General features: G+C 41.2%; 1 protein-coding gene across 1 annotated transcript in view; it reads right to left on the bottom strand.

Annotated features, from left to right (window-relative positions):
* Nucleotides 1-274: 274 nt before the first annotated feature.
* The window catches only part of LOC130016821 (NXPE family member 1-like), a 29,499-nt gene continuing 14,818 nt past the window's right edge, over nt 275-14,955 (bottom strand). Inside the window, exons 4-5 of the mRNA XM_056107526.1 lie at nt 1,338-1,550; nt 275-810 (exon numbers count right to left, since the gene is read on the bottom strand). Coding sequence (XP_055963501.1) covers nt 275-810; nt 1,338-1,550 — 749 coding nt within the window. The remainder of the gene's footprint in view (nt 811-1,337; nt 1,551-14,955) is intronic.

The following is a 14,955-nucleotide window of genomic DNA, read 5'->3' as shown; positions in this document are numbered from 1 at the left end:
AGTTAATGCTCTACTCACTGTCCTATTTCTCCAGCTCCAAGTCAGCTGAATCAGAATAGTTCTCATTCACATGGACAAGCTTGAGGCATGGGGTAGCTACTCTTGGGAACTCTCTTGGCTCTTCACATCATACTGGCTGTCTTTGTTCTCCAATACACTCCTAATGTAGACAGATTGTTTGAAACCTTCTGTGAAACATAAATGAAACTTCCCTGACAATACAAGGAGAGTTATCTGTGGTCATTGGTTCCCAGGGATTTCGGATATTTATGCTTTAGCAAATGTAGTTCAGGAACATGTTAATCTGATACCCAAGTACTTGGTCAGGTGGGTGAACATTGTTGGAATTGTAGGCAATGGTCATGTCCCAGACATCAATGGTACCCACATTGAGGTCTTTGAAAATGTCTTTCATGATGAGATATTGAATGTAGCCATGGAAGTCTCCAAACCACTCTGTGTTGATGTGCATCTCTCGGATATTTTCTGTCTTCACAATCACCTTAGTGGCTGGACTTCTAATGAATAGCCGCTCAATAGCATTTCGAATGCTGATGGTCCTGCGAATGAAAATGTCAATGGGAAAGGGTCGGAAGTGCTGGCCAATGGTGATGACGATCGCTGTGTTCTTATCACCGGGAATGCGGTCAATTTCCTGACCAATATGCACTTCATCCCTCACAGAGTAGAGCTCCTGGGTGACGAAAGGGTAACTGTGCTTTATCCACCAAATCTGAGTCTGTCTGTCTGCATCCAGAAGCTGATGTTTCTTAAACTTTCCAGTTCCATGAAGATCAAAATATTTTAGTGCTGATAAAAAAATGTTTTTTTCTTTTTACTAGAAAGCAGTGATTATTTAATTAAAAAAAAAAAAAAGACTTACCACTGCCAAATTCTCATTCACCTGGGCCCTTTTGTTTTCTTCTGGGGGTGTATCTTGTTAATTTTTTTGACTCTTTTTACTGCTGGGAATAGGGTTGTGGATTACTCCCAGATAAGTGCTCAGGGATAAACCTGGGGCCCCACATATAGAATGTGTGCCCCATCCGGTTGTACCATCTATCTGTGTCTCCAACGAGATAATTTCTAGGGGGAGAATGCTAAGAAAAGTACTTGCTCCTCTGTGTGAAATGTCAGCCAAAATGTAAACTCATCATTGGAATATATAGAGAAACCAGTACTTCCATGAAAAAATGCTTCAGTTGTATTTTAAGCTTAAAGGCTCAAATCTAGAAAGCTAAGTACAACTCAAAAGAACCAACACAGGAGACTAGAAGTCGCTGTGAAAGTACCTCAAAGTCAGCCTGAATTCCCAGAAGAAGGGAAAATTCACCTACTTTTTACAACGTTGGGTAAGTAGTAGATCCACTGGCGCAGTGTGGAGTCTCCAAGGAGATAAACGAGTTTTCCTTTCAAACAGTCAGTTGCTTTAGCAGCATCAAACTGAATCTGGTCACAGAATGTCGTCACCCACTTTCCGCTCAAAGTGTAGCCGCCGGGGAAGGGTACCTCTATGCCAATGTGGCATTTCTCTTTCTTTCTCTGGCTCTCTGGGGGCAGAGATAGTGCTGGGGACAGAGGTAGCAGATGTGAGTGCTTGATTAGCATAAGTTAAATATCCGTTCTTTCTCTCTAACTCAGGTTCTACCTTTGTCTACAAAAGTTAACTTTGTCCTACTACCTGCTTTGAGGAAAACAAAATCACTCAGTGGCACCCTAGAAATCTTCCTACTTGAAATAGAATATACCTCTAGCCTAGCATCCCTCTTTCTGGAGAGCATTACCCTCCAGTTTAGACTTCCCCTCATATCCGAATCCTGCCAATATTCCTGCTATTCTCCATCACTGGCCTGTCAGACGCATTTGGGAACCTCTCCTTAAAGCCGTCTTGATCTTTTCTTTTCTTATTTTTCAAAGCAAGATAGTTTTTTAAATTAAAACTTATCTAGAAATATTTGAGGGCAGAAGGGGGAAGTGTGTGTTCAAGAGAGAACACGGACTTCTCCAGAGTGGAAATAGGCCAGCAAAAATACACAGACCAGCAAGTGAGATCTGTGTGCAAGGGAGAGCAACTCAGGCTTGAAGAACAAGCCTTGGTCTTTTGAGATCCTTTGTGTCATGGTGATGCCACCCAATTCATTTTCTCCCAGGTCTGCTCACTGCCCTACTATTGTTCTTTGCCATCAGTGCTGATTTGCTTTGTCTCTTCCTGAAGGTCTGAACCTAACAACTGTGCCTTTGCATCTGAGTTTTATTATTGAGGCAATGTGTTTTTCTTCCATAATTCTTTGTAAGAATATAAAGAAAATTCTTTTTAAATTTTTTTAATCTTTTTTTTTATTTTGACGTTACCCAGATGTGCTCATGGCTTATGCCTGGCTCTGTGCTCAGGGATCACTTTTGTTGGGGCTGAGGGGACCTTATGCAGTCCCAGGGATCAAATGGGGGTTGGCCGAATGCATGACAAGTACCTTAACCCTTATGCTATCTCTCCAACCCAATTTTCAAAAGTTTAAAACAATATATAGGTGCACAAGTTAAAAACTACTGCACTGCACCGTAGCACTGTCCTCCCATTGTTCATCAATTTGCTTGAGCGGGCCCAGTAACGTCTCCATTTTGAGACTTGTTGTTACTGTAGCTTAAAATATTTTCAGATAGGAGCCGTTCTGCCGCCCTCTGTTCATTCATCCAGGTACCCGCCTGGCAGCAGGGCCCCTTCCCAGGGCTGCTTGTCTAACTAGATCCCCTGAGAATGGCCAGTTTTCATCCTTGCTCTGCGGGAGACGGGAATTGAGTCACACTGTGCGAGCCCAAAGCTGAGCCGTTCTGCCACCCTCTTCTCATTCTCCAGGTACTGCCTGGTGGCAGGGCCTCTTCCAGGAGCCAAGGCTGCTAACACAGCTGCTAGTTATTCTCCCCCTACATATCCCATAGGAACCATAAATTACCCTCTTATATGGAACTTTCACTAGGTTAGCTTAACCACCAGAAACACATTAGCCGATAATTCATTAAGCCCATGTCAATTTATTCTGCATTTTAAGCAGAATAGTAACAGTGAGCGTGAAGGTCTAAACCACACAGGTCACAATGGTAAAGCAACGCAGAAGCCCACCTCTTACTTATTGAAGAGGCTAGCCCAGAAGACACCAACAGTAATGAAGTGCTAGACAACCTCTCTGACAAAGAATTTAGAAGGGAGCTACTGAGGATGCTTAGGGAGCTAAAAGAAACAATGAAAAGCAATGCTGATAATAGAAGAGAAGATTTGATGGTAGAAATGAAGAAAATGCAAATAAAATCACAAACAAAATGTCAGACCTGAAAAACCTGCGAGGTGAATTGAAAAACTCAGTGGAAGGCCTCAGCAGCACAGTAACAGCTACTGAGGACAGAATCAGTGAGCTCAAAGATGAAGTCCAGACAGTCTCCAGAAAAGAGTAGAAAATGGAAGAGAGACTCACAACTCGGGAACAGATGGCAAGAGAAGATCGTGATGAAGCCAAGAGAAGTAACACAAGAATTATTGGAGTCCCAGAGGGACAGGAAGAAAACCCTGATGAAGAAGAAACCATCAAAGACATCATTGCTACGAAGTTTCCAGAGCTGAAGAAAACATGCGACCACATTCAGGAGGCCCAAAGGGTACCAGCTAGAAGAAATCCTAATAAAAATACCCCAAGACACATCCTGATCAAAATGACCAAAACCTTAGATAGAGACAAAATTCTAAAAGCAGCAAGATCAGAGAAAGAAATTTCCTATAAAGGAGCATCCTTAAGATTCACAGCTGATTTGTCTGATAAAACCCTCATGGCACGAAAACAGTGGTGGGATATAGTGAAAAAATTCAATGAAATACCTCACCAAAATACTTTACCCAACGAGACTCTCATTCATAACAGAAGGAACAACACACAGTTTCACAGACAAACAACAGCTCAGGGACTTCATAGACTCAAAACCATGGTTACAAGAGCAACTAAATGGGCTACTTTAAGACAAGATAGGCCCCTCAAATACATCAAATTTCAACAGAAAAATGGGATAAACCCCATAACAATAATCTCTCTCAATGTCAATGGGCTAAACACACCAATTAAAAGACACAGAGTGGCAGGATGGATTAGAAAATTTAACCCAACATTCTGCTGCCTGCAAGAAACACATCTCAATAGTCAAAGCAAACACAGGCTCAGAATCAAAGGCTGGAAAACAATCCTACAGGTAAACAACTCCCATAAAAAAGCTGGGGTAGCCATCCTAGTATCTGACAACATTGATTTCAGACTGAAGAAAGTCACAAAAGACAGTGAAGGATAAAGGATCTGTACAATACAGGAAGAACTTACAATACTAAATGTATATGCACCTAATGAGGGGCCAGTAAAGTACTTAAAACAACTACTCATCGACTTGGAGAAAGACATCAATAGCAACACAATACTAGTGGGAGATTTCAACACCACGGTATCACTTCTTGATAGATCAACCAGACTCAAGCTTAGCAAGGACATACTTCATCTGAGGAAAAAAATGGAAGAAAAGGACTTAGTAGATATATACAGGACACTTCATCCTCAAAAAGCTGAATACACATTCTTCTCAAGTGTGCATGGAACATTCTCCAAGATAGACCACATGCTGAGCCACAAAACATACCTCCATAAAATTAAGAAGATAGAGATTGTATCAACAATCTTCTCAGATCACAATGCACTGATTAGAAGTAAATCACACACACAAACAGAAAACTAAATCAAACACATGGAAATTAATCAGTTCACTATTGAACAAAGAGTGGCTTAGAAAGGAAATAAAAGAGGAAATCAAAAGATTCCTGGAAACAAACAAAAATGAGGATACCAGTTACTAAAACTTATGGGACACAACAAAAGCTGTGTTAAGAGCTGTGTTTATAGCTCTACAAGCATTGCTCAGGAAGGAGGAGCAAGCCCACATAAGCAACCCAACCTCACAGCTTAAGAGTTTGGAGAATGACCAACAAAATGAGCACAATCCAAACAGGAGGAAGGAAATAATAAAACTCAGAGCAGAATTAATGAGATGGAAACCCCCAAAAAACAATACGAAAGATCAATGAAACCAAGATCTGGTTTTTCTAGAAAATAAACAAGATCAATAATCCTCTAGCAAAACTAACAAAGAAGGGGAGAAAGAAAACCCTAATAAACCGAATCAAATGAAAAGAGGGTCATTACACAGAAACTACAGAAATTAAAAGGATTCTCAGGGAGTACTTTGAGAAGCTTTATGCCACGGAACACAAAAGTCTCTAGGAAATGGATAAATTCCTAGATTCCTATAGCCTCTAAGGCTGAACCAAGAAGACCTGAAATATGTGAACATACCTATCATCATCAAGGAAATTGAAACGTTAATAAAATGTCTCCCCAAGCACAAAAGTCCTGGCCCAGATGGATCCACTAGTGAATTCTTCCAAATCTTTAAAGAGAACTTACTGACAATCCTCTTTAAGCTTTTCCACAAAATTGAAATATCAAAAACACTTCCAAATAGTTTCTATGAAGCAAATATCACCCTGATACCAAAAGCAGACAGAGTTACCACAAAGAAAGAGAATTACAGGCCAATATCCCTGATGAACACAGACGCAAAGATCCTTAACAAACTATTAACAACTAGAATCCAACAACTCATCAAAAAGATCAGACACCATGACCAAGTGGGATTTATCCCGTGGATGCAAGGATGGTTTGACATTTGGAAATCAATCAACATAATCCATCATATCAACAAAAGAAAAGATAAAAACCATAAGATCATAACAAAAGATGCAGAGAAAGCATTTGACAAGATCCAGCACCCGTTTATGGTGAAAACCCTTGCCAAAATGGGTATAGAGGGGACTTTCCTCAATACAGTTAAAGCCATTTATCACAAGCCTACAGCAAGCATCATCCTTAATGGAGAAAAACTGAGAGCCTTCCCTCTAAGATCAGGGATGAAACAAGGATGCCCACTCTATCCACTGCTTTTCAGTATAATACTGGAAGTACTTACAATAGTGGTTAGGCAAGAATAAGATATTAAGGGCATTCAGGTAGGAAAGGAAGAAATCAAGCTCTCACTATTTGCAGATGATATGATACTATACTTAGAGAACCCTAAAACCTCTACCAAGAAACTCCTAGAAACAATAGACTTGTATAGCAAAGTTGCAGGCTATAAAATCAATACCCAAAAGTCCATGGCTTGCCTATACGCAAATAGTGAGAGAGAAGAAAGTGACATGAAAAAAACAATCCCATTCACAATGGTGCCCCAGAAAATCAAGTACATAGGAATCAGCTTAACTAAGGAAGTAAAGGACCTGTACAAAGAAAACTACAAAATGCTACTTCAGGAAATAAAAGAGGACATGAGGAAATGGAAAAATATCCCCTGCTCATGGATGGGGAGAATTAACACTGTCAAAATGGCAATACTTCCCAAAGCACTGTACAAATTCAATGCGATCCCTATTACAATACCCATGACATTCTTCAAGGAAATGGAGCAAACACTCCTAAAATTCATATAGAACAATAAGCCCCCACAAATAGCCAAAGCAATTCTTGGGAAAAAGAAAATGGGAGGAATCAACCTCCCTAACTTCAAACTCTACTACAAAGCAGTAATAATTAAAACAGCATGCTACTGGAACAAAGGCAGAGCTGCAGACCAATGGAACAGGGTTGAATATACTGACATCTTCCCCCAGTATATGATCATATAATCTTTGACAAGGGAGCAAGAAATGTGAAGTGAAGCAAGGAAAACCTCCCTAGAAATTGTGCTGGTAAAACTGGACGGCTACATGCAAAATAAATGGGCTCAGATCTCTGCCTAACACAATGTACAAAAGTAAGATCAAAATGCATTAAAGACCTCAACATCAGACTGGAATCCATAAGGTACATTGAAGACAAAGTTGGCAAAACCATCCATGATATTGAAGCTAGTGGTATCTTCAAAGATGTCATGCCACTGACCAAGCAAGTGAAAACAGAGATAGACAGATAGGACTATCTTAAATTAAGAAGCTTCTGCACCTCAAAAGAAATTCATTTTTATTTCATCATCCTGTTATTCATCGATTGCCTCGAGCAGGCCCCAGTAACGTCTCTTTCATCCTAACCCTGAGATTATATTCAAGGCTCTTTAGGAAAATGAGACCCATCATTGTTACTGGTATTTGGCATATTTGGTACGCCACGGGGAGTTTGCCAGACTCTGCCCTGTGGGCAGGCTACATTCAATAGCCTGCAAGTTTGTCCAAAGTAGGAATGACATAATAAGATATCATAAAAAAATGTCCTGATAAGATGTCCCGCGGCCGCGAATGTGGCCGCGCGGTTCCGGGAGCTGGATTTTCTAGTCTCTGAGTCTTGGCCGTTGATGGGATTACACGGCGCCAGGGGCCAGGTGGTGGGTGTGACCCCTGCCTACTGGAATTTGGAGGATCTGGGTGGAGGATGCTCGACTCCAATCCGAGTAGGCTGGGAGATCTCGGCCCCGGAACCCGCGTGGAATTGTCCCTCTGCCAGTACCTTCATGTGTGTGGAGAGTGGTCTCAGCATGGTGGTGGCTGGTCCTGGAGGTCTTCGGCTGCCTGGTCGGGGCGGGGAGGAAAGCTCAACCTGCTCCCCTCCAACGGGCCCCGCGAGGAACAGCCAGGTGCGGGGGCAGACTGCACTGTTCTCGTCAGGGAGCTGGATTTTCTAGTCTCTGAGTCTTGGCCGTTGATGGGATCACACCCACCACCTGGCCCCCTGGCGCCGTGTAATCTCAAAAGAAACAGTGACTAAAATGCAAAGACAGTTTACAGAATGGGAAAGGATATTCGCCCAATACACATCTGACAGGGTTTGATATCAAGGATATACAAAGCACTGGTTGAACTCCACAAGAAGAAAACATCCAACCCTATCAAAAAATGGGGCAACAAGATGAACAAAAATTTCCCAAAGAAGAAATCCAAATGGCAAAAAGGCACATAAGAAAATGCTCTACATCATTAATCATCAGGGAGATGCAGATCAAAACAACAATGAGATATCATCTCACACCACAGAGACTGGCCCACATCCATAAGAACAAAAGCAACCGGTGTTAGCATGGATGTGGCTAGAAAGGGACCCTCCTTCACTGCTGGTGGGAATGCCAACTGGTTCAGCCCTTTTGGAAAACAGTATGGACGATTCTCAAAAAATTAGAAATTGAGCTCCCATTTGACCCAGCAATATCACTCCTGGAAATATATCCCAGAGAGGCAAAAATTATAGCTGAAGTAACATCTGCACTTGTTTGTTCATTGCAGCACTGTTTACAATACCCAGAATCTGGAAAAAACTTGAGTGCCCAAGAACAGATGACTGGTTAAAGAAACTTTGGTACATTTATACAATGGGGCTGTTAGAAAAAATGAAGTCATGATATTTACAGACAAGTGGTACTACATGGAAAGTATCATGCTAAGTGAAATGAGTCGGAAAGAGAGGGACAGACGTAGAAAGATTGCTGACACCCAAGACTAGCTGAGATAAGTACCAGGAGGTTCTCTCCATGGCTTGGATGCCAGCCACACATGCTAGGGAAAAAGCCAGCTCAGATAGAGAAGGAAGCACCAAATAAAGCTGTTGGGAGGATCCTCCCAGGATGGGAGATGCATGCTGAACGTAGACTATAGACCGAACTTGATTCCCATTCAATGCAAACCACAGCACCCAAAAAGGAGAGAGAGAACAAAAGGGAATACCCTGTCACAGAGGCAGGGTGGGATTGGGGAATGGGGGGTGGGAGGGATACTGGGATCAGTGGTGGTGGAGAATGGTCACTGGTGGAGGGATTGTTACTCGATCATTGTATAATTGAAACCCAAGAACGTAAATTTGTAAGTCTACAACTGTACCTCATAGTGCAGTTTTCACTAATAAAAATTTTTAAAAAATTTCAGATATGCAAGGTACAGAGAGAAGGAGAACAGAGATAGAAAAAAATTGAGGAGAAGGAAGATGAGAAAGGGACATAACAGGGTCAGGATCCTTGAGTACATTGGTAATGTGGGGGAGTGAGATAACTCTGTATCCACACCAATAACTCAGTAACACTGGACTCAATAACACTGGAAACATGAGATCCCACATACGACCACCAAACTTTAGAATGTGCCTATCTAGGTGGGGATGGAGGGAACTTGGGGACGCTGGTGAAGGAAGTTGACATTGGCGGTGGGATTGGTGCTAGAACTTTGTATGTCTAAAACTGAACTCTCAAGCACTCTGTAAATAAATCATGGTTGTTTAATTAGGAAAAAGTATGCAACAGTTTATTAGTTACTACCTGCATATTATATCCCCATGATTTTGTTTCTGCTATAAGTGGGGACCTTCTGCCCTTCGTTGTCATCTTTCTCACATCCATTACCATCTTTCACACAATCTCCATTCTGATTTCTGTATCTATCAGCCTTTTCTTTTTAAAAATTGTTTTGATGTCACATGTAACAGATTATTTGATATTTGACTTTTCTGTCTTATTTCACATACCATTATACCCTCAGGTCCAACCATGTTACACACATATTTTATTCTTTATCACGATTTAATAATATTCCATTGAATCTGCTCTAGCTTCAGAGGGGACTCTATTCTGTGAAACAGGGAAGTATATTCAGTGAAATGGGTATACAGTGTGATCCTCCGGGATTGTGTAACTGAATGTGGAGGTTGTGAAAAATTTGGGAACAGCAAATGGCTTCTGAACATTCAGGGACCAAAAAACAAAACAAAACAAGCATCTAATGAATCTAAGGTGTTTCTGGCAGCACTCATCTATAATGCATCTCACTACCAGGGAGTGATTAAGTTCTGGTACATAACAAAGCTCTTTTAAAATTCAGGTCATTGCTTACAAGATCAGAAAATCCCTATTTTAGAGATATATGCTTAAAACATGCATTCTTCAAGTGTTTGTCATCTCCCACCACAACTAGGTACATATACTGCTGCACCACTATTCACTGCCACCCACTTTAGACCCTTGTCCTTTGCCCCACTTGTGATCTCAGTTACATGGTGTGCACACAGAGTTTGGTTTCTTTAAGTCTGCTTGTTAGGGAACAGGTAAAATACAGATTTGATGGGTATCCCAGAGAGGAGTGGGAGCATCTGATAACTGTCTTTCTCCTTTTGACTACTGACTTGGCAAGGCCCCTTTCATGGCCCCTTCCAGTTTCAATCAAGTTGTTCAAAAACAAGGTGTTCGATTTCATTTTTCATTTTTTGGGTGAATCTATAGTTCCTTTTCTTTTTGGTGTCACACCCAGTAGTTCTTGGGAGACCTTATTATGCATTTTTGAGTGAATCTATAGTTTTTTTTCTTTTTATTTCCTTTTTGATGTCACATTCAGTAGTGATTGGAAGAACTTACAGTGCCAAGATCAAACTTAGGGCTCCTGTGTGCAAAGCCTGCATGCTGGCCCCCTGAGCCATCTGCACACTCCTTCTGGGACCTCACCTCAGCTACTCATCTGTCATTGGGTGTTCGGTCTGCTTCCATTTCTTGGTCATATCACCTATGTCGATGTCTTCTAGGGTTTCTAGTGTAGTCGCATAAAGACATTCCTAGAAGTGACTCGCATCCTTTGAGTTTCTGCAGTTCTCCCCTTCATCTCTCAGAGATTAATTTGGGTTTTCTCCCTTTTGTTTCTCAGGGAGCTCACCCAAGTGCCAGTTTTGTTTTCACTTGTGAAGAACTTAGCTCTTGGTGTCATGGACCTTCTCTATTGTCTTTTTAGTTCTGTTTCATTTCATTTATTTACACTCTAATTTTTATTATTTCCTTTCTGCTGACTTGCAATTGCAGTTGTTTTCTTTACTAGTCCCTTTAAATGTGTGGCTGGATGTTTCAGAATCATTGTTTCCTGATGTATTCCTGCCTTACTATGTAATTACCTCTTGCTGCCGTGTGTTAATATTTAGGGATGGTGTAATACAATCGTCTAGTTTCACTCATTTGCATGTGACACTTTTTCCCCAGCACCATTTATTGAAAAGACCATCTTTTCCCCATTGTATATTCTTGGCTTTTTGGTCATAAATTGAATATATGTTTGTGTTTTTTTTTTGGACTCATTACCTGTTACATTGATTTTTGTCACTGTTAATGCCAGTACTATACTCTATAGATTCATATCTTTGTTTTTATATAAAAATTGATAGTAGGAATGTTGGTGTCTATAGCATTGTTCCTTTTTTTCTGAACATTTAGCTATTTGGGGTCTCTTATGGTTTCACACAGATTGTTGCATTTTATTCCTTTGGGAAATAGCACTGAAATACAGGTATCTTATTGATGTAACTGCATGTATAGTATAAATTGCTTTGAGTAGAATGTGTATTTTGACAATATTTAGTCATGAGTATGAAATATTCCACTTCTATCTTCTCTTTAATTTATTTTATTAATATTATGTTTTCTATTGCTCATCTTTTATCTACAGATTTTTTTGTAGTGTAAGTTACATGTCATTTTTCCTTATATGTCATTACTATTTATTTATATCAATAACAGAGTCTTTCCCTCCCCAAATATATATTTTTGTACATTGATTTTATTCCAATTCCTGGATTCATTGTCACAGTGCTTTAATTTTTGTTTGTATCTTCATTACTTATTTATTCTTCTGTTGATGAGCATTTAAGTTCTTTCTAGTTCTTGGCTATTATAAATAATGCTAAATAAACATGCATATTTCACTTAATCACTTAACTTCCCGTTAGTCGTCGATTTGCTCGAGCGGGCGCCAGTAACATCTCCATTTGTCCCTGTCGCGTGCTAGTGTAGCCCAATGGCATCTGTTCGCTCCGGGAACATGAAGGGCCTCAAACCGATCGTTCATGATCTTGACGAAGAAGTCTGACCATCTGGTAGGTGGGCGGCCACGCGGTCTCCTGACATCCCGTGGAATCCAATCAGTAACAGCTCTAGTCCAACGGTCGTCTTTAAATCTCATTACGTGACCAGCCCATCTGATTTTCGACACCTTGGCAAATGAGACAGCGTCCCTGATCCTTGATCGTCGACGGATGTCAGAACTCCGGATTCGTTCTCTCATTTGAGTGAAACGTGATATTCCAAGCATAGCTCTTTCTATTCTTCTTTGGGAGACCTGGATGGCGTTCTCATCTTGTTTGCGTAGGGCCCAGGTCTCTGAGGCATATGTTAATGCAGGAAGAACAGTGGAATCAAAGAGATGTGCCCGGAGCCGAAGGTTCTTCGTCCTCTTAGCTATTTCTTCGACGTTCTTGAAGGCATTCCAAGCCGCTCTCTTCCTCCTGCGCAGCTCGGGTGCCAGGTCATTTCTCATGTTGACCTCTCGACCTAGGTAGACATAGCTGTTGCATTCGGAGATGGTCGTTCCATTGAGAGTGAATGGGGCGTCAGGAACAAGGCTGTTTCTCATAAACATTGTCTTCGTAAGATTCAGCTGTAGTCCTACCTTTCCACACTCACGGTCAAAGTCGGCCAGCATTTGTGCCGCTTGGCTGATGTTTGGTGTTATTAAAACAATGTCATCAGCAAAGCGGAGGTGGTGTAATTGCCGACCATCTATCTTCACTCCCATTCTTTCCCATTCCAGTCGTCGCATGATGTTCTCGAGGGTGGCACTGAAGAGTTTCGGTGAAATGGTATCACCCTGCCGCACCCCTCTCTTGACATCAACGATCACTTCTTTGTAGAATGGTGAGATCCTGGTAGTGAATCCGCAATAGAGCTCACGGAGGATCCTGATGTATTTGGCTTGAACGCCCTGATTGGCTAGGGCTTCAATGACCGCTTCTGTCTCAACAGAATCAAAGGCCTTCTTTAAATCAATGAACGTTAAGCAGAGCGGCATCTTTAGGTAATATAAATAGTTTTATATTTTGGAGCTAGGATAACTGGATCATATGTGTTTATACTTCTAGTTTTTATGAAAAAGTAATTTCCATGCTGTGCCAGAGAGCTAGTGCAGGAGTTAAGGCATGCTTATCTTGCAAGCAGCCAATGCTGATTTGATTCACTTTATGGTCTTCAAGAACAGAGCTGGGAGAAGTCTTCAGCATTGCTAGGTGTGTTCCCTGCTTCTCCCACCACTACCATCACCACACACACACACACACACACACACACACACACACACACACAGACCAACCAGCCCCCCCCCCCCATTTTTTCCATAATAGCTATACTACAAATCTATTGCCCCTCCAAGGGTGTACTGGAATTCCCCTTTCTCTACCACTTACTAGTATCATTTGGGTAATAGCTGTTCTTTGTTGCTTTGCCTTGCATTTCCATAATTGTGTGTGTGTGTGACTCCTTTCTGATTTTGGAATCAGGATAATCTGTTTTTCCTTTTCAACTTATTGGAAACAATATTAGAAGGATAAGCTGTTTTCTGTAAGCTCAGTAAATTTTACAGTAGAAGCCACTTGACCTTTATCTTTTGCTTTTGGGGATGCTTTTGATTATTCTTTTTCTTTTCCTCACTTGTGGTCAGTCTGTGAAAAGTTTCTCTTTCAAATTCTGTCATCATCATCATCATCATCATCACCATCATCATATCATCATTTTTTTAAATCTTTTGGTCACACCTGGCGATGCACAGGGGTTACTCCTGGCTCTGCACTCAGGAATTACCCCTGGTGGTGCTCAGCGGACCATATGGGATCCTGGGAATCTAACCCGAGTTGGCTGCACAAACGCCCTCCCCGCTGTGCTATTGCTCCAGCCCCTCATATCATCATTATTATTGTTTTGACACACAGGGAGGTGCTCCGGAGCTTCATCTCATGCCAGGGAATTCTTTTTGAAGTTGAGGTGCAGGGGAGGAACAAAGTAGTGTTGGGGGCTACTGCCAGCAGGGTCTACTTCCCTGCCCTGGGGGTTTGGTCCGTGACAGGGATTCATGTGTTCATCATGTTGAGCTCTTTCTGACTTGTGTGCCAGGAATTGAACCCAGATATTCTGCATGCAAAACACACACTCCAGGCCTTTAAGATCTTTTCCCAGCCCTATAGTCAATCTTAAAATGTGTTTCTAGGAATTGACCCACTTCTGCTTTCTCTAATTTGTTGTAATATAGATATTCCTAAAACTCTCTGAATCATTTGTGTTTATGTAGTATTTGGCCTTTTAAAATTTGATTTGTAATTCTTCTTTCTGATCATATTCATTACTGCTCTGACTTTTATTTTTGAAGGGGATACCCTGCAATTCTCAGGGGGTCTGTGATATTGGGGTTCAAACCCAGGGCTCTGGCACATGCTAAAGCCCTTTGAACAGCCATACTGATTTTTTGAGGATTAGCGCCTATTTTGGGATCCACCCTGTAACCCCAAGACTGATCCATGTGCACTGAGGAATGTATATTCTGTCTGGGATAGAAGTCCAGGTCCTCTGCCATTTATAGCCAGTGTTTCCTTCGGTATTTCTTGTGCTGTGGTGGAGGGAGGGCGCTAAAACCTGTCCCATGCCCCTTTTTAAGTCTGTTAGGATTTTTTTTTTTATAGGTTTGGGTGCTGATGCACTGCATACACAAGCATTATATCTTTTTGCTTCATGGATCCCTTTATCAAACTTGTCTTTTTTAAAAAAAATTTTTTTAGTGAATCACTGTGAGGTACAGTTACAGACTTTACTGTTGTGTTTCAGTCATGCAATGCTCTCTTTACCTAAGTTACATGGTTCCTGCTTTAAAAATATTCCCTTTGGCTTGGAGTGCCACTTTCTCCTCTCTACTTCAAATCTTTTTCTTTTGATGCCTAAGTGAGTCTCTTGAGGTAGCATGTCACGTTATTAAATTTCAGCTACTTTTTTATTTTAGCCAAAGGCACTGAACAACTAATCATTGCAAATGGCCTGAATTACTAATCAAGAAGC

Source organism: Sorex fumeus, unplaced genomic scaffold (assembly GCF_029834395.1).
Source record: "Sorex fumeus unplaced genomic scaffold, SorFum_2.1 ptg000169l, whole genome shotgun sequence".
Taxonomy (NCBI): domain Eukaryota; kingdom Metazoa; phylum Chordata; class Mammalia; order Eulipotyphla; family Soricidae; genus Sorex; species Sorex fumeus.
Note: the sequence above shows the minus strand (reverse complement) of the source record. Positions and strands in the feature narration are given on the sequence as shown.